Genomic DNA, 25,250 nt, shown 5'->3' with positions numbered 1-25,250 from the left:
ATAGTCAATTTTTTGTGGGATTTAAATTTTTTTTTTTTGCCATTCCAATATGTGTATAATGGTATGGGTTTCTCATTGGTTTTACCTTGCATTTCCCTAATGATTAAAGATGTTGAATGTTTTTTCATGTGTTGATTACCATGTGAAGTGTTTGTTCACTTTTTTTTTTTTTTTTTTTTTTTTGATCTGTCTCCCAGGCTGGAGTGCAGACAGGGTTTCACTGTGTTGGCCAGGCTGGTCTCGAACTCCTAACCTCGTGATCTTCCCAAAAGTTCTGGGATTACAGGCGTGAGCCACCACACCCAGCCGGATTCAGCAACTAATTTCTACATCTTAAAGCTCCTACAACTTTATGACACATTATTATGTGACAGAAATAGACTAAAAATAACTTTCTGTGCAAAAATAGTTCTGGAAGTCATGTCACAGGGCTCTTGGCCCAGCAGGGAGCCACTTTTAGCTGGAGCTAAAAGCCAGCATTGTAAATAGCATAGAATTGACTGTAAAGGGGCAAAAGGGAATGTTTTGGGATGATGGAAGTATTCTAAAACTTGATTATGGGGGTAGCTGCAAGACTGTATAAATTCACAGTGGTCACTTAAAATGGTTGAACTTTACAGTATGTAAGTTACACCTCAAAAAAACTATAGTAGGAAGAAAGGGAGAAGAGGGGAATGAGAGAGGAGAGGAAAGGAAAAGGAATAGAAAAGCACAAATATAGGAGGGAATTGTTTTGTAAAAACCCATTTCAGCTACAGAAATATGTACATTGTAGATATGTATTTCTAATTGTGGAGTTATTAATGATCTAAAACGTTGGAAAGCTCCTGCTCCAGGGGAATGACATCTAGGGCAGTGCTTTGCAAACTTGATGGGAATCCCCTGGGGATCTTCTTATAATGCATTTCATATTCAATAGGTGGGCAGGGACTAAGAGTCCACATTTTGAACAAGTTTCAGCTCATGCTGACATTGCTGGTCTGTGGACCTCACTTCTGAGTAGCAAGGACTAAGGCATAAATTGAGGCTGAGCTATTGAGAATACACAAACTTAAGACTGTCATTATTGGAAGGGTCTTTAGAAAAATCTAGTACAGTATTTCCCAAATGGACATTATCATGAGAACCTTCTGCAGGTACTTATTAAAGCATAGATTCCTATTATCAAGATAATATGATACTGGCATAAGGGTAGACAAACATGTCAGTAGAAGAGAATGCAGAATCCATGTATGAGTAATTGAATATTTGACAAAGACATCAAGATAATTTAATGGAAAAAGAACAGTCTTTTCAGCAAATGGTGCTGGAACAACTGAATATCCATATGCAAAACATGACCTGTGACTGATACCTTGCATCATATATAAAAATTAACTCCAAAATAGACCTAAACCTAAAGCCATAAAACTTCTAGAAGAAAATACAGGAGAGGCCGGGTACGGTGGCTCACACCTGTAATCCTAGCACTGGGAGACCAAGGCGGGCAGATCACTTGAGGTCAGGAGTTTGAGACCAGCCTGGCCAACATGGTGAAACCCTGTCTCTACTAAAAATACAAAAATTAGCCAGAAATTGCTTGAACCCAGGAGGTGGAGGTTGCAATGAGCTGAGATCATGCCACTGCACTCCAGCCTGGGCAACAGAGCGAGACTCTGTCTCAAAAAGAAAAAAAAAAAAAAAAAAAAAAACACAGGAGAAAACCTTCATGACCTTGGGGTAGGCAAGGACTTCTTAGAACACAAGAAGCTCAAATTATAAAAGAAAAAAATTGATAAATCAAACTTCATCAAAAATTAAATCTTTTCTTCAAAAGTCACCATTAAAATTAAAAGGCAAATAAGATGAGGAGAAAATATCCACAATAAAAATGTCAGACAAAGAATTATGTCCAGGCTGGGTGTGGTGACTCATGCCTGTAATCCCAACACTTTGGGAGGCTGAGGTGGGAGGATTTCTTGAGCCCAGGAGTTCGAGACCAGCCAGAGCAAGATGATGGGACCCTGTCTCTGCAAAAAAAAAAAAAAAAAAAAAAAAAATTAGCTGGGTGTGGTAGGATGCACCTGTAGTCCCAGTCACCAGGGAGGCTGAGCCAGTAGGATCCCTTGAGCCCAGGAATTTGAGGTGACAGTGAGCTATGATGATGTCATGGCACACTCTAGCCTGGGACACAGAGCGAGACTCCATCTCAAAAAAAAAAACAAAAAAAAACAAAAAAAAAAACTATTGACCAACCTTCTTGTGAATAAAATATAAGCAAACAAAAACATCTTGCAGCTCAATAAGTAACCCAAAAAATGTGCAGATGTGAACAGAGGCTGGGCACAGCTCACACCTGTAATCCCAGCACTTTGGGAGGCCGAGGCAGGCAGATCACTTAAGGTCAGGAGTTCGAGGCCAGTCTGGCCAACATGGTGGAAACCCTGTCTCTACTAAAAATAAAAAATAAAATAAAATAAAAATTAGCCAGGCATGGTGGTGTGCACCTGCAATCCCAGCTACTCAGGAAGCTGAGGCAGGAGAATCACATGAACCTGGGAGGCAGAGGTTGCAGTGACCCGAGATAGCGCCATTGCACTCCAGCCCAGTGGCAGTGTGAGACTCTGTCTCAAAAAATTAAATAAATAAATAAATAAATAAATAAATAAATGAAATTAGTTGCTGGATCCATAAGTTAAAATAATTTTGACCTTCTTAAACTCTCCCGTTGACTTGTGACATATTTTTGAGCCTGGACTTGCTATTTGCTTGTGAGTTAGACCATGATGGTTAGCAGAGAGGTAAAATGATTTTAAATATTTTACTAAGTAATAGTCACATGTGTCTGAAATACTGTAATTTCTGAAAATAGGGCTAGATTTGTGAAGTTTTATTGCCTGAGACAGGCTCTGAAAGTCTTTTCCTTAAATGAATTAGAAGCCCAGAGTTGAATATGTTGTCTTAGTCTGTTTGTGTTGCTATAAAATAATGCCTGAAGCTGGGTAATTTTTAAAGAGAAGAGGTTTATTTGGCTCATGATTCTGCAGACTGTGCAAGAAGCATCTGCTTCTAGTGAGGGCCTCAGGCTGCTTCCACTCATGGCGGAAGGGGAAGGGGAGTCAGCATGTGCACAGACCACATGCAGAGATAGAGGAAGAGAGAGGGAGGAAAGGCATGTGCTGGGCTCTTTTTTACATCCAGCTCTGGAGGGACTCTCATGGGAACTAACAGAGCAAGAACTCTCGTTACCACGAGGATAGCACCAAACCCTCATGACCCAAACTCCTCCCGCCTGGCTTTACCACCAATATTGGGGATGAAATGTCAACATCAGTTATCCAGACTATAACATATGTGTTACAGGTTTCTGTTGTGAAGTGAAATATATTTTCCTTTGCAAACCATGCCTTTAAGGCAAGGCCTTGCCTTTCACCTCTAGGCAACTGTCACCCTCCCCACCAATGTGTTATTCTGGAGTCAGACTGCCTGAGTTTGCAACACATCTCTGCCACTTACCGGTTCTGTGACCTCAGGAAAGTGTCTTAAGTCTCAGTTTCCCCACCTGGAAAATGGGGACAATAATAGTACTTACTGTATAGATTTGTTAGGGTAATCAAATAAGTATAGACATGTAAAGCATTTAGGGAGGCTGAGGCAGGAGAATTGCTTGAACCCAAGAGGTGGAGGTTGCAGTGAGCCGAGATCACACCTCTGCACTCCAATCTGGGCAACAGAGTGAGACTGTCTCAAAAAAAAAAAAAAAAAAAAAAAAGTATTTAGGACTGTGCCTGACATGATCAATGTTGGTTATTATCGTCATCATTGTTATTGTTATCCTCATTATCATTATTTCTCTAAACTGGCTATTGTTGAAATCTCTCATTAAGCTATTTTCCATGCCTCCCAAATTATTTAACAACTAAACTTATCACTTTTCCCCCAAGTCTCCCAAGGCTACTTCCTATTTCTGCACATTTCTGCATACGATGCTAACCACTGTTCTCCTGGCTTCCCAGGCCCAAAACTTCAGATCTCCTTTGACTCTCTCCTCCCCACCTCCATTCAGTTGCCTATATGTGTAGCGTCTACCTTTTCATACTAGAATTATCCTTTCCTTTCCGTTCAGATTCTAATCACCTCTCATCTGGATTATTCATTATCGTGTAGCTGAAATGGGAGAACAAGGTTCCCGTGGGCCCAGCCCTGGATCCACCTGTGGGGGCTAGGGGACAGGAACAACTGGGAAGACAGGATTGGGTGCGGGACATGTACATCAGCAGTGTGAGGGACAGGATAAGGAAAGGACAGTGAGAAGAAGGCTCTGAGAAGGACCGGCCACACCTTAGAGCCTGCCTGTATTTGAAATGCCTTTATTAGCTTTTGCGTATTCCTCACGGACATCTCTGCATACAATGAAGGTCTTAGGGTAAATTGGACGAAATGGCTTGTTACCAGCTTGAATGATCACTTAGAAAAAAACTGTGCAGGCCTGTGCGGTGGCTCACATCTGTAATCCCAGCACTTTGGGAGGCTGAGGCGGGTGGATCACTTGAGGTCAGGAGTTTGAGACCAGCCTGGCCAACATGGTGAAACCCCATCTCTACTAAAAATACAAAAATTAGCTGGGCGTGGTGGCAGATGCCTGTAATCCCAGCTACTTGGGAGGCTGAGGCAGGAGAATCGCTTGAACCCGGGAGGTGGAGGTTGCAGTGAGCCAAGATTGTGCCACTGCACTCCAGCCTGGGCAACAGAGTGAGACTTCATCACAAAAAAAAAAAAAAAAAAAAAGAAAAAAAGAAAAAAACTTGAGAAAGCATTTTACCCCGTTCCTGCTCTTTATCTTTGTTTCTTACATTTGGTGACCATATTGGCTATGTATTGTATGCATACAACCATCACGTCCTGTCCTTAGCAGAGAACTCCAATTTTGAAACCTCAGAAGGTGGATATTGTGCTCGATGAAAGTACTCAGTGCCATACTGATGAGCAGAATGTTGGGTTACCTTGGGAACACAGACGTACTTCCTTGTTACTATAAAAAGGGACACAGTGGCTGTGGTTGTAAGGCAACCTACATTTTACTGATTCTTTATGGTAAAAACGACGTGCCTGTAGGGAAATGCTGTATTTTTTAAGAACTTTGATCAGATGCATCAGACATCCTTTTAGTGCTGATCAAATCAGGTAAACCCAGTTTTCAGTACTTAAGGGTTTTTACAGGTATCAAAGCTGTTTCCATCCATTCCTCTTCTCCTCTTTCCTGTGCCCACAGTAAATAGGCAGGATATTTGTTGTAAGACTCAGTATGAATTGTTTTCACCAACATGGATTATGACTAAGAGTATAATTTATACTAACGTCCTTAGGAGGGGACTTATTTGCCTGGTGGGGCCTGTATAGGTCATACGAAGGCAGATGGTGTGTGTTTGACCTCCTCAGGGTGGCCTATTGAGCAGGGTTGCCTGGCCAAGTAAGCCTTCCCACTCCAGATTGTGAGGCAGCTCAATGTATTTGCCTCGCTTGCAGGTTCCTACTATGGTTTCACTGCACTGCCATCTGGGAAAGGAAGGTTGGTGCAGTTTATTCCATAATAATTAAAAGCCTTGCCACTACTAATAGGGTGTTTAGATACAGCCTTACCGGCAGGGTGTGGTAACTCACACCTGTAATCCCAGCACTTTGAGAGGCTGAGACAGGTAGATCATTTGAGGCCAGGAGTTCGAGACCAACCTGGCCAACATGTCAAAACCCCATCTCTACTAAAAATATAAAAATTAGCCGGGCGTGGTGGTGCGCACCTGTAATCCCAGCTACTTGAGAGGCTGAGGCAGGAGAATTGCTTGAACCAGGGAGGCAGAGGTTGCAGTGAGCCGAGATTGTGCCACTGAACTCCAGCCTGGGCGATAGAGTGAGACTTTGTCTCAAAAAGAAAGAGAGAGAGAGAGAGAGAGAGAGAGAGAGAGAGAGAGAGAACGGGAAGGAAGGAAGGGCGGAAGGGAGGGAGGGTACAGTCCTACCTAGGGGAACAAATTATGCCCATTGATGCTGTTGAACACCTATCAGAAGTTTACTAATTCTCTTTGTTTGAAGAATTATTTTATTATTGCTCCAAATTTCTATCATTTTTAACAAAGCCACCCAAATAGGAATTGTGTTTATTTTCTTTACCATTTTCTGACGTTTTATATTACTACTGTATATTGATGTGGCATGAACCAAGGTGTATACACTGTGAAGAAGGTTTTTCTATTTGTCACATGCAGTGTAGCTTACTACAGCAGGCTTCCTTACCCTTGGCACTACTGACTTTTGGGGCTGGATGATTCTTTTTTTTTTTTTTTTTTTTTTTTTGAGACGGAGTCTCGCTCTGTCGCCCAGGCTGGAGTAGTGCAGTGGCCGGATCTCAGCTCACTGCAAACTCTGCCTCCCGGGTTTACACCATTTTCCTACCTCAGCCTCCGGAGTAGCTGGGACTACAGGCGCCCGCCACCTCGCCCGGCTAGTTTTTTGTATTTTTTAGTAGAGACGGGGTTTCACCGTGTTAGCCAGGATAGTCTCGATCTCCTGACCTCGTGATCTGCCTGTCTCGGCCTCCCAAAGTGCTGGGATTACAGGCGTGAGCCAAGGGCTGGATGATTCTTGTTTGAGGCTGAGGGTTGTCCTGTGCACTGTATAATGTTTAGCAGCATCCCTGACCTATACCCACTAGATGCCAGTAGCACCTCCCCTGGAGATATTTTGGAATCTCAAAATATCTCCAGACTTTGCCAAGTACCGGGGTACACAATCTCCCCTGGTTGAGAACCATAGTATTAGAGTGTAAGGATTGTGTAGCTTGCTATTTTTAAAGGCAGTGGTCATCTGAAGCATTAGTTTTCAGTCAGCTATAATAGAAATGTATGTATTGACCTTTAAGTATGACAGTTTGGCTAACTTAAAATAATGTAAATCCAAAACCCGATTGCTGTGCTGTGCTAGCATGCTTAAATAGAAACAGCATATCGCTGTTCTTTGATGATCGTTTTTGTGGGTGAATGGCAACACACAGGATTTGAAAATGCATACGTCATTTATTTTTATCTTCCTAAAATGAAAGGGGAAGAAATAGTGACAGCCACAACAGCCTAGGTACCATCCATACTCAGGCATACCTGTAGTGCATATGGGAAAAGCACTTTTCCTATGTGTTATTTTGGAATGGCAGTGGACTTTTCTGTGGAGCAGCCAAAAGAAAAGCTTGTACGTGTCCATAAATCTTGGGAATTCTCCCCTGAAGGCTTCGTTGTTTTACTTTTCACAGATCTTTCCCAGAACCAAATACTCAGTTCCATGATTTACCTTTTCTTTTGTATCATAATCTGTAGTTTTATTATTTTCAAAATAAACTTTTAACTACTGGCAGTAATAAATTGAACTTGAAGATTCATGGTTCTTTTGTTTTCCAAAGAGGGTTTTAGCAGGGATGCAGTTAGAGGCTGGAGGTGGGTGAGATAGAGGTAAATTTAATTGACAAGCTAGAGATAACTGTGAGGCTGTTTTAAAAGGCCAACCAGACTGCCTTGAACAATGTTGAATGGTGGTACACATTGTACTCTGCTTTTGTGGTTTAAAAATAATCTATTTGTGGCCGGGCGCAGTGGCTCATGCCTGTAATCCCAGCACTTTGGGAGGCTGAGGCGGGCAGATCACAAGGTCAGGAGTTCGAGACCAGTCTGGTCAATATAGTGAAACCCCGTCTCTACTAAAAATACAAAAAATTAGCTGAGTGTGGTGGTCTGCACCTGTAATCCCAGCTACTTGGGAGGCTGAGGCAGGATAATGGCGTGAACCCGGGAGGCGGAGGTTGCAGTGAGCCAAGATCGCGCCATTGCACTCCAGCCCAGACAACAGTGCGAGATTCTGTCTCAAAAAAAGTAAAAAAATAATAATCTATTTGTGCCCAGAAGCTGTTTCCTCAAGGCCTCAAAGTGCCCTTGAAGATTGTCCTTGTTTAAGAATTATGTTGTGGCTGGGCTGAGGATGCCAGATGCACAGATCTGTAAGCTTAGGATGGGGGTAACTCTGCTGGGCATGTTTTTCAGAGACAAATGGAAATGGAACAGGGGTTCTAACTTTCAAAGTCATTCTTAACATGTCTCCCAATTGTTGTAATACCAATAGTTTTTCTCTCTAATTTTTAAAATTTTTTTGTAGAGACAGGGTCTTGGTATGTTGCCCAGTCTGGTCTTGAACTCCTGGCCTCAAACAATCCTCCCACTTTCTTCCTAAGCACTGGGAATACAGGCATGAGCCACCGCTCCCAGGCCAAAATAGTGATTTTTTTTTTCCTAGCCCCTTTATTTCTCCTTTGTATTTTGTTTTACAACTAAGGAATCCTCTTGAAACAGAAGCCAACTGGTGGTAGGAGCAGGCCTAAGCACTGCCCTAATGACTTGCATTGCCCTTCAGTAGCCTTGTCAGTGGCCTCTGGACTCAGTGGCATAACTGGGACCATCTCTTCTATGGGCTGGAATTGCCATGAGCTGAATTGGAATAGCAGGGCTAGGAGAGCAAGGAGTTCACATTGGATGGTTTGTACTCAGCAGTGATTAAAGTTCAGATCTGGGCCGGGCACGGTGGGTTATGCCTGTAATCCCGGTACTTTGGGACTTTGAGGCGGGCCGATCACCTAAGGTCAGAAGTTCGAGACCAGCCTGGATAACGTGGTGAAACTTCGTCTCTACTAAAAATACAAAAAAACTGAGCGTGGTGGCGCACACCTGTAATCCCAGCTACTCAGGAGGCTGAGGCGCAAGAATCCCTTGATCCCAGGAGGCAGAGGTTACAGTGAGCTAGGATTGTGCCACTGCATTCCAGCCTAGGCAACTGAGTGAGACTGTCTCAAAAAAAAAAAAAAAAAAATCAGATCTGATGCCCAGTGAGATGGCCAAGGAAGAGTTGTCATCCTAGGAAGAAGGGGCTGTCTTCAGGGAAGGGTTCTGAAGGATCCTGTTAACCCTGTAACATTGAGGATGGAGGGACCCCAAACAACCACATACATGTCATTGTGCAGAAGCAGAAACAAGGAATGAGGACAAAATAATCAGCTTGAGACAAAGAGCTTGCAGTTGGCTTACTCATACTCAAGAGTGCAGCCTGTCCTGTGGTAGGGACTTGGGACCTTATGGGCATCTGGGCGAGGAGTGCCATGGAGATTGACTGGAAAGGTCTCTGGTGAGCCTTTGGGATCTATCTTTCTTTCTTTCTCTCTCTCTCTCTTTCTCTCTCTCTTTCTCTCTCTCTCTTTCTCTCTCTCTCTCTCTCTTTCTTTCTTTCTTTCTTCTTCCTTTTCCTTCCTTTTCCTTCTCCTTCCTTCCTTCCTTCCTTCCTTCCTTCCTTCCTTCCTTCCTTCCTTCCTCCCTTCCTTTCTTCCTTCCTTCCATCCATCCCTTCTTTTGTTCTTTATAGCTATCTCCTATAGGAAGGATGAGACTCTTTTACACTTTTTACTTTCATGTTATTAAACACACATACACATCACCATGAATAGAAATCAAATGACATTGCTAATACTGGAAACTCCACAGGTAATTTCTCTTTATCAGTCGTTACCTGCTGGGTTCTGTCCACAGTTTAAAAGAGATATTTGTATGTTTCTTGTGCTTTGTTGCTGAGAAAAAGCAAATAAGTAATTTATCCCCGTGTCTTGGCCCTCTTTCCAGAAGCTCAAGGCCTTTCTGAGTCTTGTCTTGGATTGGTGAGTTGGGAGCTTGTATTTTCACATGACACAACCCTCATTGAGCAACCACTTCTCCTTATGTGTAACCTGACAGCCAGCCTCTGCCCCACCATTACAGGAAAATACTGGCTGGGTTAGGCTGAGGAATAATGATGCCTGACATTTATTGAGCAGTGCTTGTGTAGCACATAGTGTACTGAGCAGTTCCCTCTTTCCTTCCCCCTGTTTGCATCCTTTCCCTCTCAATTAATGCTCCTAGTGATCCAGTGAGTGGGCGTGATCTCCATGGGATTAGAACCTAGGCTACCTGGCTCTGGAGCCCCTGCTCCCAGGCACTGTACTCAGCTGCCCTCTCTGTACTTGCTGGGGGATGTGGGGCTGCTCTTCAAGGGTTATTTTGTCTGTGTGATTGGAGCCCTGTATCAGGTGAGACTCCAGAAGCTCACGCAAAAGCCCTGTGTGTCAGAGCCTCTCCATCTCTAAAGGACCTGAGGCCAAGTTCAGATGTCCAGACCTACTCACCCTGTCTATGGTAGAAAACTCTGCCCTTGCTGCCCTGTCCATGTTTACTCCCTTATCTCATTCTAGCCCCATTTGCTTGTTGGTTTTTTGGGATCACCTTGTATAGGATGGGCAGAATCCACATTCTTGTTGTTGAAGAACAGGCATGCACAAAAAACTGTGATGACCAGAATTACACAGAAAGGAGAGCATGAAGGTAGAGGAGACATGATCTTGCAACCACCACACAGGGAAGAAGGCTGGGAGGACAGACCTCAGCATAGAGACACCCGTATTACCTTAGGGAGCCCTGAGCTTAGCTGTATAGGTTTCTTTTAACTAGCAAATCATGCTGTGAATAGAGTATGCTGTGCATATTGGCTTATTTTGAAATTACACATAATTGTAGAAACATAGGAAGCTAGGTAATTCCTGCCTCCCAGATGAGGATCCAGGGTGGGAGCTAACCTTTGTGTCATGGTGCTCAGTAGATAATCAGTTGAGTTTAATTTTTCTAGCCTATGTTTTCCTTCACTACCTTTTGAGTTTGCTCATCTTAGCTTCTAAGCAAACTATCAGCTTGGCAGAGAAAGCCTTACAATGAAAACTGCGACCTCTTAGGAAGTTGTGGGGGGTTTCCTGGAGGAGTTTTATGGGGTTCTTGGGAAGACTGAAATGATTCCAGGATTTGGGGCCCAGTGATCATCTGCCCCAACTTGTTTTGTCTGTGTTCTCTTCTGTCATCAGTGGAAAGGAGCCAATTGTGAATACTGCATGCCAAGCATTTTCACAGGGTCTTGTCTCTACCCCATAACCTTGGGATGTAGGCAGTAATGTTCCTGTTTTACAGAAGAGGAACTTAAGCCTCTGAGATGTTAAGGAATTTACCCAGTCTCTTGACTGGGATACAGTTGGGCAGGCCACATGGATGGAGCCAAGAAGAAGCTCTCAGGGCCGAGGGGGCTGAGCTTTATCTATGAATGGGGAGACGATCCAATGGAGGCAGTTTTACTGGTAGCTGTAGAAAGAACCAGGACTTTGGGACATTTGTAACTGGGATCTGATGTAGACTGGAGACAGTTAAAGGCATGAGAAAGTCAGGTTAACAGGTACCCTGGAAGATAACAGCTGTCAAGGAAGAGTTCAGGACCAAGGAACCAGCTTCTTAGATTTCCTTATCTTCTGGTAGCCAGCAGGGTTAGGGCTTTTTGCCATGCTCTTTCAGAGCCCTGACTTCAGCCACTCCCTGGGCCTTTGCAGGTGACTTCGGTTCCCATGCTGGCCCTGGCATGGGGCATACCTCCTATTTCCCATGCTGCCCTTGGAGTCCAAGTACACCCAACTTCTTCACAGGGCCACAGTGAGGATGTGGTTACCTGGGAGTTTGTGGGTTTTTCTTCATAGCTTTGGGCACTAATAACATATGGCAGGTGGTCAGCACTGAATTTTGCCTTTTCTGTTTGTTGCTGTAGTTGTTACAGCTTTTAAAATAGGTATAAATTACATACACTACAATACACAAATTTTAAGTCTACTGTTTGATGAGTTTTGGCAAATATGTACACTTTTGGGGCCCAGCCTATCCGATGGGTCCCCCACTGGAGGCTTGGGGCAAGCTGAAGACATTGCTGATATGAAAGCAAGGATTAAAGATCAGGGAGGGTCAGGGGCTGGTTCTAGACCGTGGTAGTAGACATGGTGGTGGTCAGGTAATGAGATGAAGGAACACTCATGCTTTCTGGATACTCAGGACATATCTCATTTAAGGGCCATATCTAAACCAGTAATAATGATGATAATACTGTTAGCTAATATTTATTAGGCATTTAATATGTGCTAAGAGCTTTGCATATATTGTTCTTTAAGCTCCATATTACTCTTTGACACAGGCACTGTTTAACAGATGAGAAAAGTGAGGCTAAGAAACTTCCCCAGAAGTCACACTTAGTGTGTGCTGAGCAGGGATTTGACTGAGCTGGGCAGAGCCCACTCCTCTGTCTTAGCATCATCCTTCGAGCTTCCCAGTAGGAATAGCTACCATTTTCTAGATATCTAGATCCCTAGGTCAGTGCTCCTTCCCTTTAGGCCCTCTCATTATTGAGAGTCAACCAGATTGGCCTCAAATTCATGCTTTGCTACTTAATAGCTGTGTGACTTTGGACAAATTTCTTAACCTCTCTTGAGTCTCAATTTCCTCATCTATAAAATGGGGGTGCTTCCCACCTCCTAGGATTATTGTGAGCATTAAATAATATTTGTAGAGCATAATGCCTGGCCAGAAGTAGGTGCTTAGGAACTCGTGTTTTTAGAAAAAGACAGGCTAGGCCGGGCGCGGTGGCTCAAGCCTGTAATCCCAGCACTTTGGGAGGCCGAGGCGGGCGGATCACAAGGTCAGGAGATCGAGACCACAGTGAAACCCCGTCTCTACTAAAAATACAAAAAATTAGCCGGGCGCGGTGGCGGGCACCTGTAGTCCCAGCTACTCAGGAGGCTGAGGCAGGAGAATGGCGGGAACCCGGGAGGCGGAGCTTGCAGTGAGCCGAGATCGCGCCACTGCACTCCAGCCTGGGCAACAGCGTGAGACTCCGTCTCAAAAAAAAAAAAGAAAAAAAAAGAAAAAGACAGTCTAGTCCACAAATATGTGTACAGTCCTCAAAACCAGGTACAGTTGAAATTTATAACTTGGCATGTTGTCTTTTGGTTCTGGGGAGCTTATTTACTAGATTGAGTTACTGGCACAGGAGTTCCTGGGGCGGCTGAGTACATGTGTATGAATATAGAAGAATAGCATCATCATATACCACCTTCATAATTAGTGTTTGTGAGATGTCATCTCTGTGCACTTTTTAAATAAAAAATTACTTACCTTGCTGAAGACAGGATCTCTCATTTCTACTATAAAGAGCATGTGTCTACATGTATAGACAAAAACAAGCAAACAAACAGTGATTGATAACTGTTATACTGTTTGCAGAAGATGAGAAGTCAAGAGGACATATACATGTTTCTAGTATAATTTTTGTTGGAAAAGAATGCTCGCCCTAGTTTTACGCTGGCAGTGTTGTAATGCACTCTATCTTATCACCCCCATTAGGAAAGGTAGCCTGGTTGAGGTTTCCAGGTGTGTGTGCAGAGGACCTCCATAGTGGAAGGTGGAGAGCAATAAATAGGAACATGTGCATTAGAATAGCCAACGCAGAATAGCTGGATTTGTTGAGCTCCTGTTGTGTGCTGGATACAGTTAAGCAGTGCCTATATCTCATTTAATCGTCACTCTAAGATAGGTTCTACTCTTATCTCCATTTTATAGAAGAGGAAGCTTAGAGCAGTTAGTGCAGAACTTTCCTGTTTTATTTTGTTGTTTTTTTTTTGTTTGTTTGTTTTTTGACAGAGTGTTATTCTGATGCCCAGGGTGGAGTGCAGTGGCGCAACTTTGGCTCACGGCAACCTCCACCTCCCGGGTTCAAGCAATTCTCATGCCTCAGCCTCTCTCGAGTAGCTGGAACTACAGGTGTGTGCCACCACACCTGGCTAATTTTTATATTTTTAGTAGAGACGGGGTTTTGCCATGTTGGCCAGGCTGGTCTCAAAACTCCTGACCTCAGGTGATCCGCCCACCTCAGCCTCCCAAAGTTCTGGGATTACAGGTGTGAGCCACTGAGCTCAGCTAGTACTCCTGTTGTGCCTTCTTCCAATAACCTTGTGTAGAGGATTTTGTGGCAGAATGGTGATGGTTACATGCCAGGTTACATGCCAGGTTTTGGTTACATGCCAGGTTTTGGAGTGGGGGGTAGAGGGTAACCAAGTTACATGCCAGGTTACATGCCAGGTGATGGTTACATGCCAGGTTTTGGAGTAGGGGGTAGGGGGCATTCATTCTCATTATTATTCATTTCAAATTATTATTATTTGACCTTGACATCAAAGTGCTATGCACTTTGTATTGTTTGGGCTTCACCCAGTTCTACATTTGGTGGGGAAAATGTCTCTTCTCTTAGCTGTGCAATTGTGATTTAAGAAAATCATTTAGGAATCATTTGAATTGTTTAGTAATAATCTTACATGTCTGCGTTTTTCTGGAAAATGTAATTCAGTTAGCTGTTTTAAAAGGAAACCTGTGGGAATTTAGTGGGCATATTTTATAAAAATATACACATACATTCTCCGTCTGTATAATGAAAGCCCAATAACTGATTCATATTGGATGGGTAGAATGGAGAAAGCCAAGAACATAAAGACAGAGTTCTCTTTCTGGTGGAGAGAGAGATGGAGCAGTCTCATCTCTAGTTGAATGGGGCCTCAGAGCTGTTCCACCTGAAATTTCATGATTTGGGAATTTGAAAGTGCCAATCATACATTAAATTGACGTTTTAGGGTTTTCTTTTTTTTGCACATTGTGTGCTGGTATGATTAAGCCTTCATTTTAACACTGTTTTTGTTTGTTTGTTTGTTTTGAGATGGAGTCTCACTCTGTCACCCAGGCTGGAGTACAGTGGCACGATCTTGGCTCACTGCAACCTCCATCTCCCAGGTTCAAGTGATTCTTCTGCCTCAGCCTCCTGAGTAGCAGGGACTACAAGCACATGCCATCATGCCCAGCTAATTTTTTGTATTTTTTGTGGAGACGGGGTTTCACCATGTTGGCCAGGCTGGTCTCGAACTCCTGACCTCAGGTGATCTGCCTGTCTCAGCCTCCCAAAGTGCTGGGATTACAGAAGTAAGCCACCACGCCCGGCCTCATTTTAACCCTGTTAAGGGTTGTTTTGTTGATGTTCTTAGAGTGTCTTTTTTAATGGTTATGAATTTCATTTTGAAGAAAAATTAGGTTACTACACAATTTTGCTGTTGGTTTTCATCAAAAAGTCTGTTGCATTAAAGTAGTCATCCTGAGTTATGGAGAGAATTGAGATTTAGCCCTACACTGAAACAAATGTAAATGGAAAGTTTAGTGACCTTATGGGATTGTAATTGGTTTTGAGGTTTTAAATGAAAAATATGAGGCGGAAGTATGTGATGCTTTCTGAACAAAAACAATATACCCTCCTGCAATGATGAAAAAGGTTCTAGATTCTGTCAGTTGATTTTCAGTTCCCACTTGGAAGATTGAAAAGTTCAATTGGATTTCAGGCTTTATTATTTTCTAGCATATTTTTGCATAAATCATTACCCTTGCCTAAAATTTCCAACTCCTGCCGTTTCACTGATCTGAATCTGACCCCACCTCCCCTCTCCCAGGAGAGCAGCAGAGTCCAGAAGAAATCACACTGGATTAAAAGTCAGAGAGATAATTAGACTCCTCCTACTTAATAGGACATTGGATGGGTGGGTCTCTTGATGTTTTGAAGTCTCCATTTTTTTTTTTTTTTTTTTTTTGTGAGACAGAGTTTCACTCTTGTTGCCCAGGCTGGAGTGCAATGGCGCAGTCTCGGCTCACCACAACCTCTGCCTCGCAGATTCAAGTGATTCTCCTGCCTCAGTCTCCTGAGTAGCTGGGATTACAGGCATGCACCACCACGCCCAGCTAATTATTCTTTTTTTTTTTTTGAGACGGAGTCTCGCTCTGTTGCCCAGACTGGAGTGCAGTGGCCAGATCTCAGCTCACTGCAAGCTCCGCCTCCCAGGTTTACGCCATTCTCCTGCCTCAGCCTCCCGAGTAGCTGGGACTACAGGCGCCCGCCACTTCGCCCGGCTAGTTTTTGTATTTTTTTTAGTAGAGACGGGGTTTCACCGTGTTAGCCAGGATGGTCTCGATCTCCTGACCTCGTGATCTGCCTGTCTTGGCCTCCCGAAGTGCTGGAATTACAGGCTTGAGCCACTGCACCTGGCCCCAGCTAATTTTTCTATTTTTAGTAGAGATGGGGTTTCTCCATGTTGGTCAGATTGGTCTCAAACTCCCAACCTCAGGTGATCTGCCTGCCCCGGCCTCTCAAAGTGCTGGGATTACAGGTCTGAGCCACTGCACCCGGCCCATTTCTTTAATCTAGAAAAGAACCCCATCTCTACTAAAAATACAAAAAATTAGCCGGGCTTGGTGGCAGGCGCCTGTAGTCCCAGCTACTTGGGAGGCTGAGGCAGGAGAATGGCCTGAACCCGGGAGGCAGAGCTTGCAGTGAGCCGAGATCGTATCAGTGCACTCCAGCCTGGGCGACAGAGCGAGACTCCGTCTCAAAAGAAAAGAAAAGAACCCCCCTAAAAATAATGGCCAGCACCATTTAATGAGCATTTATTATATGGGAAGTTCTTCCCACACATTTCATGTAACTATCACGCAACTGTTTATCACAACACATTTATCATTTATTGGCGGTTTTTTTCATCCACTTTTAAAAATAAACACTCATTTTTCTTCCAACTTGCCAACATTTATTTTTGCTTCCCAGTTTTACAAACTATAATTAATAACAAAACTGTTGGGATTGTGTGACAAAGACACTTTATAGAAATATATCTGATTTTTACATACTCAAATGTGCCACATACGTTTGCCTTTGGAACCGGATAGATCATCTGGATATTTGGGATGGAAAGGAAAATCAGTTAACCTAGGAGATTTGGGAGAAGGCCACATATAGGATCAACTAGGCTCTGGATTTTAAGCCTTGTTGTGGAACACTCCCTGATGTGGCTTTTGGTATTTTGCTTTTTTTCGTGGTGGTGGGGGACACACTTTTTTTTATTGCAATATAATTTACTAACAATAACATTAATCATTTTGAAGTGTAATCTGGTGGCATTTTGTACATTCACAATGTTGTGAAACTGTCACCACTGCCTAAAATACCATCACATTTTCATCACTCCCAAAAGAAATCTTGAACCCGTTGGTAGTCTTTCACAATGTCTCCCATCCCCTTTGTTCCTTTTTTATGGCTGAACAGTATTTCATTGTATGGATGTATAATGCCATATTATATTTATCCAGTGTGATGGTTAATTTTTTAGTGTCAACTTGACTGGATTGGGGAATACCTAGAGAACTGGTAAAGCGTTATTTTTGAGTGTGTCTGTGAGGGTGTTTCCAGAGGAAATTGGTGTGTGAGTCTGAGTGGACTAGGTGGGGGAAGATCTACCCTCAACGTGGGTGGGATCCTCCAATCTCCTGGAGGCCAAGACAGAACAAAAACTGAGGTGCTGAGTATATGTTACTGCTTCCCTTCATGAACTTGACATTTCTTGAGTGCTTACTGTGCACAAAACACTGTGCTAGGCCCTTTGGGGGCTACAAGAAGACATGGGACATAGCTCTGCCCTTAAGAAGCTTGTATCCTGATGGATGGATTGGAAAGGGAGGGTTGGTGAGAGAGGGCTTTGGGAGGATAGAGTTTCCTGTGCCTGAGGGTGGCGAATGAGAGAGGGAAGGACCCGAATGTGAAGTAAAGAGGAAAAAGGTCTGTGAGAATCAGAGCACTGATGGAATTCAATGGAAAGATTAATCTGTGTGTGTGTTGGGGGTGGGGTTATGGGGAGCAGCTCATGCAGCGCCTTCCTTTCTTTACCCTTGTATTCCTTCCACAACTCTAGCAGAATAATGGGTACAAAGATGCCTTAAAATGTTGGTTGTTTTTATAGACACTTCCGGTGTGAGGTTAAAATATTCTGCAAATGGGGAGGTTTCCATCAATGGGACATAATATTCGTGGCCCTTTGATTCAGCAACTTTTTGAGTCCCTCCCAATCTTTAGGGTGCCAGAGATTCAGAGATAAGACAAGAGCTTAGAGGACAAGGGTCAAATGAAAAGACCCAAAGCCTGGCCAGGTGGTGCACACCTGTAATCACAGCGACTAGAGAGGCTAAGGCAGGAGGATTGCTTGAGGCCAGGAGTTAAAGATCAACCAGGGGCAGCATAGCAAGACCCAGTCTCCCTGCCCCTGCCTTCCACCCCCATGGGGAAAAAAAAAAAAAAAAACCTAGACAATAGCATGTAGGGCAGTAACAACCTTGGTAAAGGTAAACACTGTGGAGGAATGTGGCAGGTGATCAGTCATTCCTTATGCAGACTGTTTTGGGGCCCACTCTGCTGAGCTCTGTCATACAGAGAGTAGCCACAGGGAGGGCCCTGCCCTGTAGAATCACCATAATCTAGAACACCGGTTCTCAAGGTGTGGGCCCTGGACCAGGAGTGTCAGCCTCACCTGAAAGCTTGTTAGAAAGGCAGATTCTCTGGCTCACCCCAGACTTACTCCATCAGAAGCTCTGGAGGTGATGTCCAGCAGTCCATTTTCACAAGCCCTCCAGGTAGTTCTGATGCATGCTCAAGTGTGGCAAGCAGTGGGCTAGGACAGTTGTCAGGCCTGGATGCACATTAGAATCACATGCGGAGCTTTTAAAGCAACAGTGCCTAACCACACCTAAGACTGACTAGATCAGAATCTGAAAGGAGACCCAGGTATCTGTAGTTTTGAAAGCTCTCCAGGTGATTCCATTGTATAGCCAAAGTTGAGAAGCAGTGGTCTCCACGTGCTTAAACAGATCATCACAGTGCAATCAAGAGTGACCACTAAGGTGGGAAACAGTGCCTGTGAGTCCACAGAGCAGAGGATGCCTGGCAACCCCTTGAAGGGATCAGGATGGCTCCCCAGAGGAGGTGACGATCCTTCGTTGTATTTCCTATTGGATGAGCTCTTCATTCCTCCTTCCCTTTTTTTTCTGGACATTGCAGTTGCACAAATCTGAGTGTGATTGGAAAGGTTATTTTAAAATTCGTTTAATGTGATTAATTTTTCAGAGTTGAACACAGCTGGCTTTCCTTTAAAACTTTGTATTTTGATAATGGTTCTTAACGGTACCATGAATAATTGACTAATATCAGGTCATTAATATTCTATAGGAGAGTCAAACTAATAAAATTCATTTTAAAATTCGTTTTTAAAAATGTGTTCCTGCAGCCCAGGGATAATAGGATCTCAGTCAAGTATGAGATTTTATGCTTTTCTTTTAACATAAAATAGTTGTTTGGCTGCTCAATATCCCTGTTTTATTCCAATTTTTTTGTAGGACTTAATTGCCCAGGAAAAGACCTGTTTCAGAGTTGCAAGTTTGCCTGAATTCTTTTGCCCTGGGAAGCATTACTGCATCAACAGTGGGGAACGGGTGGCTCTGACATAGGTGCTCTTTGTCCTTCTCCTGGGTAGGGTATCTCTGAGAGAGTATCCCCTTTAGGGCCTTCCCAGGGCTTCACATTTGGGCCAGATTTTTTAAAAAAATAATTAAACTTTTCTATTTTGAGGTCATTGTCAATCCACATGCAGTTATAAGAAATATTACAGGCTGGGTGCAGTGGCTCATGCCTGTAATCCCAACATTTTGGGAGGCTGAGGCAGGAGGACCGCTTGAGGCCAGGAGTTCAAGATCAGCCTGGGGAACATAGTGAGACTGCAGCTCTATAAATAAATAAATAAATAAATAAGAAAAAAATAGCCGAGGCCAGGCACAGTGGCTCACGCCTTTAATCCCAGCAGTTTGGGAGGCCGAGACGGGCAGATTACGAGGTCAGGAGTTTGAGACCAGCATGACCAACATGGTGAAACCCCGTCTCTACTAAAAATACAAAAGTTAACCAGAAGTGGTGGCGCATGCCTGTAATCCCAGCTCCTCAGGAGGCTGAGGCAGGAGAATTGCTTGAACCTGGGAGGCAGAGGTTGCAGTGAGTCGAGATCACACCACTGCACTCCAGCCTGGATGACAGAGCGAGACTCCGTCTCAAAAAAAAAAAAAGGAAAAGAAAAAGCCGAGCATGGTGACACACGCCTGTAGTCCCAGCTACATGGGAGGCTGAGGTGAGAGGATTGCTTGGGCCCAGGAGTTTGAGGCTGCAGTGAGCTGATTGTGCCACTACACTCCAGTCTGGGTGACAGAGTGAAACCCTGTCTCAAAAAAAAAAAAAAAAAATTTCGGAGAGAGCCCATGTCCCCTTTATCTGGTTTCCCCCAATGGTAATATCTTACAAAACTATAGAACAGTATCACAACTAAGATGTTACCACTGATACAATCAAGATAGAGTGCATTTCATGATACCTTTTACAGACATCCACTTCCCTCCCACCCCTACCCTCTCAACCCCTGGCAAGCATGCAGGCATGGATCTGTTCTCCATCAGTTCTTATGGAGGTCAAAGGTAAAATTGGGTCCCTGGTTTAAAAAAAGAAAGAGATGGCTATAGACTGTGGCTTATGCCTGTAATCTCAGCACTTTAAGAGGCTGAGGCAGGAGGATTGCTTTAGCCTAGGAGTTCCAACATCAGCCTGGGCAACATAGGGAAACCTTGTCTCTACTGAAAAATAAAAAAAATTAGCCAGGCATGGTGGTACATACCTGTGGTTCCAGCTACATGGGAGGCTGAGGTGGGAGGATCACTGAAGCCCAGGAGTTGGAGGCTGTAGTGAGCCATGATCGTGCCACTGTACTCCAGTTTGGGCAACCAACAGAGTGATACCCTGTCTCAAAAATATTTTTAAAAATTATGATAAATGCACACAAATAGGGCACATGGACAAAGGATGATTGGGTGGGAAAGTTAGACATTTTAGGATTTCAGGCCATACAGAAAGACTTCCTTTTGGAACTGAATTCAGCGCTGTATTAGTCTGTTTTCATGCTGCTGATAAAGACATATCCAAGACTAGGAAGAAAAGGAGGTTTAATTGGACTTACAGTTGCAAATGGCTGGGGAGGCCTCAGAATCATGGAGGGAGGCGAAAGGCATTTCTTACATGGCGGCGGCAAGAGAAAATGAGGAAGATGCAAAAGCGGAAATAAAACCATCAGATCTCATGAGACTTATTCACTACCATGAGAACAGTATGGGGGAAACTGCCCGCATGATTCAGATTATCTCCCACCAGGTCCCTCCCACAACACCTGGGAATTATGGGAATACAATTCAAGATGAGATTTGGGTGGGGACACAGAGCCAAACCATATCAAGCATTACTTCTTGGATACACTGTGCCTTTAGAGGGCGTCTCCTGGTGTTAGTGTTCACAGTAATCTACCTCAGTTCCTCTGATTTAAATCTGGCTGTGTTTTGGTAATAACTGGTTTATTTGTTAGAGGCTGTGGTTTGTGCTCCAGCCCTCCTTACCTCGGAATGAGCTCAAGGGCTTTTTGACAGCCTTTGGGAAAAACATAGAGTCGGAAGGTGGAAGCTGGAGATGAGTTATTTGGCTTCTCTTGGAATGGATATTCTCAAAATGTTTGCTCAGCAATTAAGCAGAAGAAGCAAATGCTGTGTGGAAGAAACCTTACTCATCCAGTAAATCTCAATTCCGACTGAACTTAGACCTCCTTATCCACATGTGCCCCAGAGCAGTTAGATGTGCAGAGAGAGAATCACAGGAGGGAGCTGCCAGGCTTCTGCAGGGTAGTAACCGCCAGCCACATGTGGCTATTAAGTGCCTGAAGTGTGCCCAGTGTGACTAAAGAACTGAACTGTAACTACTTAATTTTGATATGAAATTTAAATAGCCATGTATAGCTCATGGCTACCGAATGGACAATACAGAGATTCCACATTGCCCATGTTGGGCTGTTTGAGTCACTCCACCCCTTTCAGTGGGACAAAGCTGAATTTAAAAAAGAAAGAGATGGCCATGCATTGTGGCACGAGCAAGGAGAGACCTTACAGCTTCCCCCAAGGTGCTCTGTAACCCCTTCCCCACCCAGCATCAGCCCTAAAACATTGCTGAGCAAACATTTTCAAACCACTAGTGTGAGGAGGAAGCTGCTAATTAGCCTGCCTGGACAGTGGCCACATCTGTGTCCAGCTGGGCCAGCACTTGGCTCACAGTACTGCTTACTTCATACTTCTCTAATGAGTCACACTCGACTTCTCTTTAGATTTGCAGGCTCATTCTTGGGGCCAGGTTAGGATTTGTTCTCTGCATGCATCACTGGGTTACAGCACTAAGACCAAGGTGTTACATTTCTTCCTGTGCCAGGGAAGCAGCACAGAAAAGCGGTAACTAAGAATGTGGGTCCTTTCAGCCAGATGTGAGAGATTAGAAAAAAAATTAATGTTTTTTAAAGTGGGTCCTGAAGTCAGTTTCTTGCATTGGAATCTGGCTTCAAGTGCCTCTGTTTCTACACCTGTAAGACAAGGATCATTACAGCGCCTCTGTCGTCATAGGGTGGTTGGGCTGAGAAAGTCTGAGCAGTGTACTTTGTCCTTGGTAGCTGCTCAATTATTACCTCTTATTATGATGATGCTGGTGATGATGACTGTGAACATGGTAATAAAGATTTTCTGGAAAGGTGATTTGAAGGTGTGACTCTCATGTGTGTCCATGAGAGGGCAGCCTAAAATCATGGATGTCTGTGGAACAAGCAGCCTCTGTAAAGCCTCAAGGTAATGTGGGCAGTTTCAGGTGTGTTTGGCCCTTTTTCTTCTCTGTTTTTCTTTTTTCCCTCTGTTTGAAGAGCGCTTTCAGCCGTTTTCAGGCTTACTTTAGATATGGAGCAGGCCCATGAACACCTAGAGGGCAGCATGGGTGGTACAGAGCTAGGTTCAAGCCCTGCGTGGGTGGATGAGTTTGTGTAGGTGCCGATGAGAGCATCTGTCTAGGCTTTTCTTTATAACTTTTCACACAGAACTAATTCTTATTAATCAGACTCTTGAGGTAGACACTAGAACCTGACTGTGTTTAGAGAAAAAAGAAACCTGACTTTCTATGTTGTTCCCCTTCCACAACTTCACACCTGCCTCTGAGCATTGTGTGCATGTGTTGGGGCCACCATGTAAGGGGACAGTGGCCGGAGCTGTATAGACCCAGAGTTGCATCAGCCACACATGGCTCTGGAACACACCAGGGGAGACTGAGTTACAGAGAGAGCAGAATAAGAGTCCTCAAACCATGTGGGAGCACAGAGCATCACAGGGCTGGGGGACTGTGGGGGTCTTGAAGATGGGCAGGGTTTAAACAGGTGGAGCAAGGTAGAATAAGGGATGGCATGAGCTAGAAGGTGCATGGGAGAAAGGGCAGTGCTGAGGTGAAGTTGGGAAAAGAGTTTGGGGTCAGATTGGGGGGTGGCTGGAATGAGCTGAGGAGTTGGCCTTTAAATTTTTGATGACATTTATATTGTTGATAGTGTCATAATGATTAAGAGATGACTAAAACCAAAATGGAGAATGGCACTTGGATTTTTCTAGTACTTATCTCATTTTAATATCCCTGATATGTAATCTAGGCTGCAAAACCAGATGTAAGTGGGGAATCATGACAATCCAGTGTTTGTCACGCCATCCCCCTTCCTCATTCCCACTGCCTACACTGTGGGCGAGGCCTTCAGGCCTCCCTCCTGAACAGCAGCAGGAACCTCCTTAGAAGAAGCACAGGTTGCTGTGGCAGCAAGGCACATTATGATGCCAGCTTGTGATACTCCCAGAGAGGAAGGCACAGATGCTGGTGAAGTGAACCTGGTTATATTAACATGAAAACTGACTTATACAGAATGGTGTGCTTAAATATTATATAGATAATACACTGGGTCCAGTTGTAACAGAGTACAGTTATTTCTAATCCTAAAATGACCATGAAGATCCATTTAATCTTTAGAAAGCCCTTTAGGGTTCTGCAGGGGTTGTTGGTTGGAGATGAAAAGCTTCCGGGATATTTCTCAGACATTTTGGGGGAAGTTGTCATTTGTTCCATCTTATTTGTTGTAGATATTTGGATGATTCTAAGATACTAAGATTGACATTGGCACAAACTTGGCAGAACCAAAATTGAACTTGAGTGTTGTCTTTCATGGTGCTCACCCAAGGAGCTCATATGTTGGCTCCTTTCAGAAAGTAGGCCGGGCACGGTGGCTCACGCCTGTAATCCCAGCACTTTGGGAGGCCAAGGTGGGCGGATCACCTGAGGTCAGGAGTTTGAGACCAGCCCGGCCAACATGATGAAACCCTGTCTCTACTAAAAATACAAAAGCCATGCGTGGTTGCACGCACCTGTAATCCCAGCTACTCGAGAGGCTGAGGCAGAAGAATCGCTTGAACCTGGGAGGCAGAGGCTGCAGTGAGCTGAGGTTGCTCCACTGCATTCTAACCTGGGCGACAGAGTGAGACTTTGTCTCAAAAAAAAAAAAAAATATATATATATATATATATATAGTAAAATGTTCAGTGTCTGTGTAATGAACAGTATTCAAAATTTTGTCCATTTTTGTGCTTCTCCTCTCTCCCAGGTGGTCCTGCTTCAGGCCTGGGAGCCTGACTAGACGAGGCCTAGTGGGCTTCTCTGCACACTGCCAGGCCTCTCTGTCACTTACTGTACTTTCTGACCCCTTGTCTGCCTAGGGGCAAAGGATTAGGAAAGGGGCTTTGTCCTCTGGGGCTGATGTTGGCCCAACTACAGGACAGCTTGGCAGGTGCATGCGAAAGTGGTAGCTGCTGCCCCTTGGCTGTGTGTGTCATGGAGAGTGACAGATTGGACCTCCTTTGGTTGAAATAATGGGGATGGATGATATGTGCATGCAGTCAGACTCAGGTGCTGTGCCCAGTTGCTTATAGTACTTAGCAGATAGGGAAAGAGTGAAGAACTGAAACATCATCTAGTTTTCTCCTTTGTAGGCATGGAGGGATTTTTGAAATCAGATGAGAGGCAGAGATTGGCCAAAGAAAGACGAGAAGAAAGAGAAAAATGTCTGGGTAAGTTATGTACTTTAGCTATTTCGGTCCAAGGGAGTGGAGATATGGCGGTGTCTCTTCTGTAGAGTCTTAGAAATTTGTGAACGAATGGGAAGAGAACTAGGACAATTGCTGGGTGAACCTACTCTGCAACTGGCATGTTCACAAATAGGTAATTCTCAGAACAGTTCACTCGGCAAACATTGAACCTCTGCTGTGTTCTAGCCACTGTGTTAGGGTCTGCAGATATGATATTGAAGAAAGAGAAACAGTCGCTGTCCCTGACCTAAGGAAGTCCTAACACCTTCAAGTGTCAACTGTGTACACTCCCTCAGGTTCTCTCTTGGGAATCTAAAAGGGCCATCCTCAGCAGAACTGAGAAAATCAGCACTTGAGTCATTCTGTATTTTAGGACAGAAGGCCCTGGTT

General features: G+C 44.1%; 1 protein-coding gene across 6 annotated transcripts in view; it reads left to right on the top strand.

Annotated features, from left to right (window-relative positions):
- The window catches only part of MAP7D2 (MAP7 domain containing 2), a 111,687-nt gene that overhangs the window by 28,286 nt on the left and 58,151 nt on the right, over positions 1-25,250 (top strand). For all 6 annotated transcript variants that reach the window (XM_077989637.1, XM_015127063.3, XM_077989636.1 and 3 more), the window contains exon 2: positions 24,765-24,842. In XM_077989637.1, coding sequence (XP_077845763.1) covers positions 24,765-24,842 — 78 coding nt within the window. The remainder of the gene's footprint in view (positions 1-24,764; positions 24,843-25,250) is intronic.

Source organism: Macaca mulatta, chromosome X (assembly GCF_049350105.2).
Source record: "Macaca mulatta isolate MMU2019108-1 chromosome X, T2T-MMU8v2.0, whole genome shotgun sequence".
Lineage (NCBI taxonomy): Eukaryota > Metazoa > Chordata > Mammalia > Primates > Cercopithecidae > Macaca > Macaca mulatta.
The sequence above is the reverse complement of the archived record's forward strand: the minus strand, read 5'-3'. Positions and strand labels throughout refer to the sequence as shown.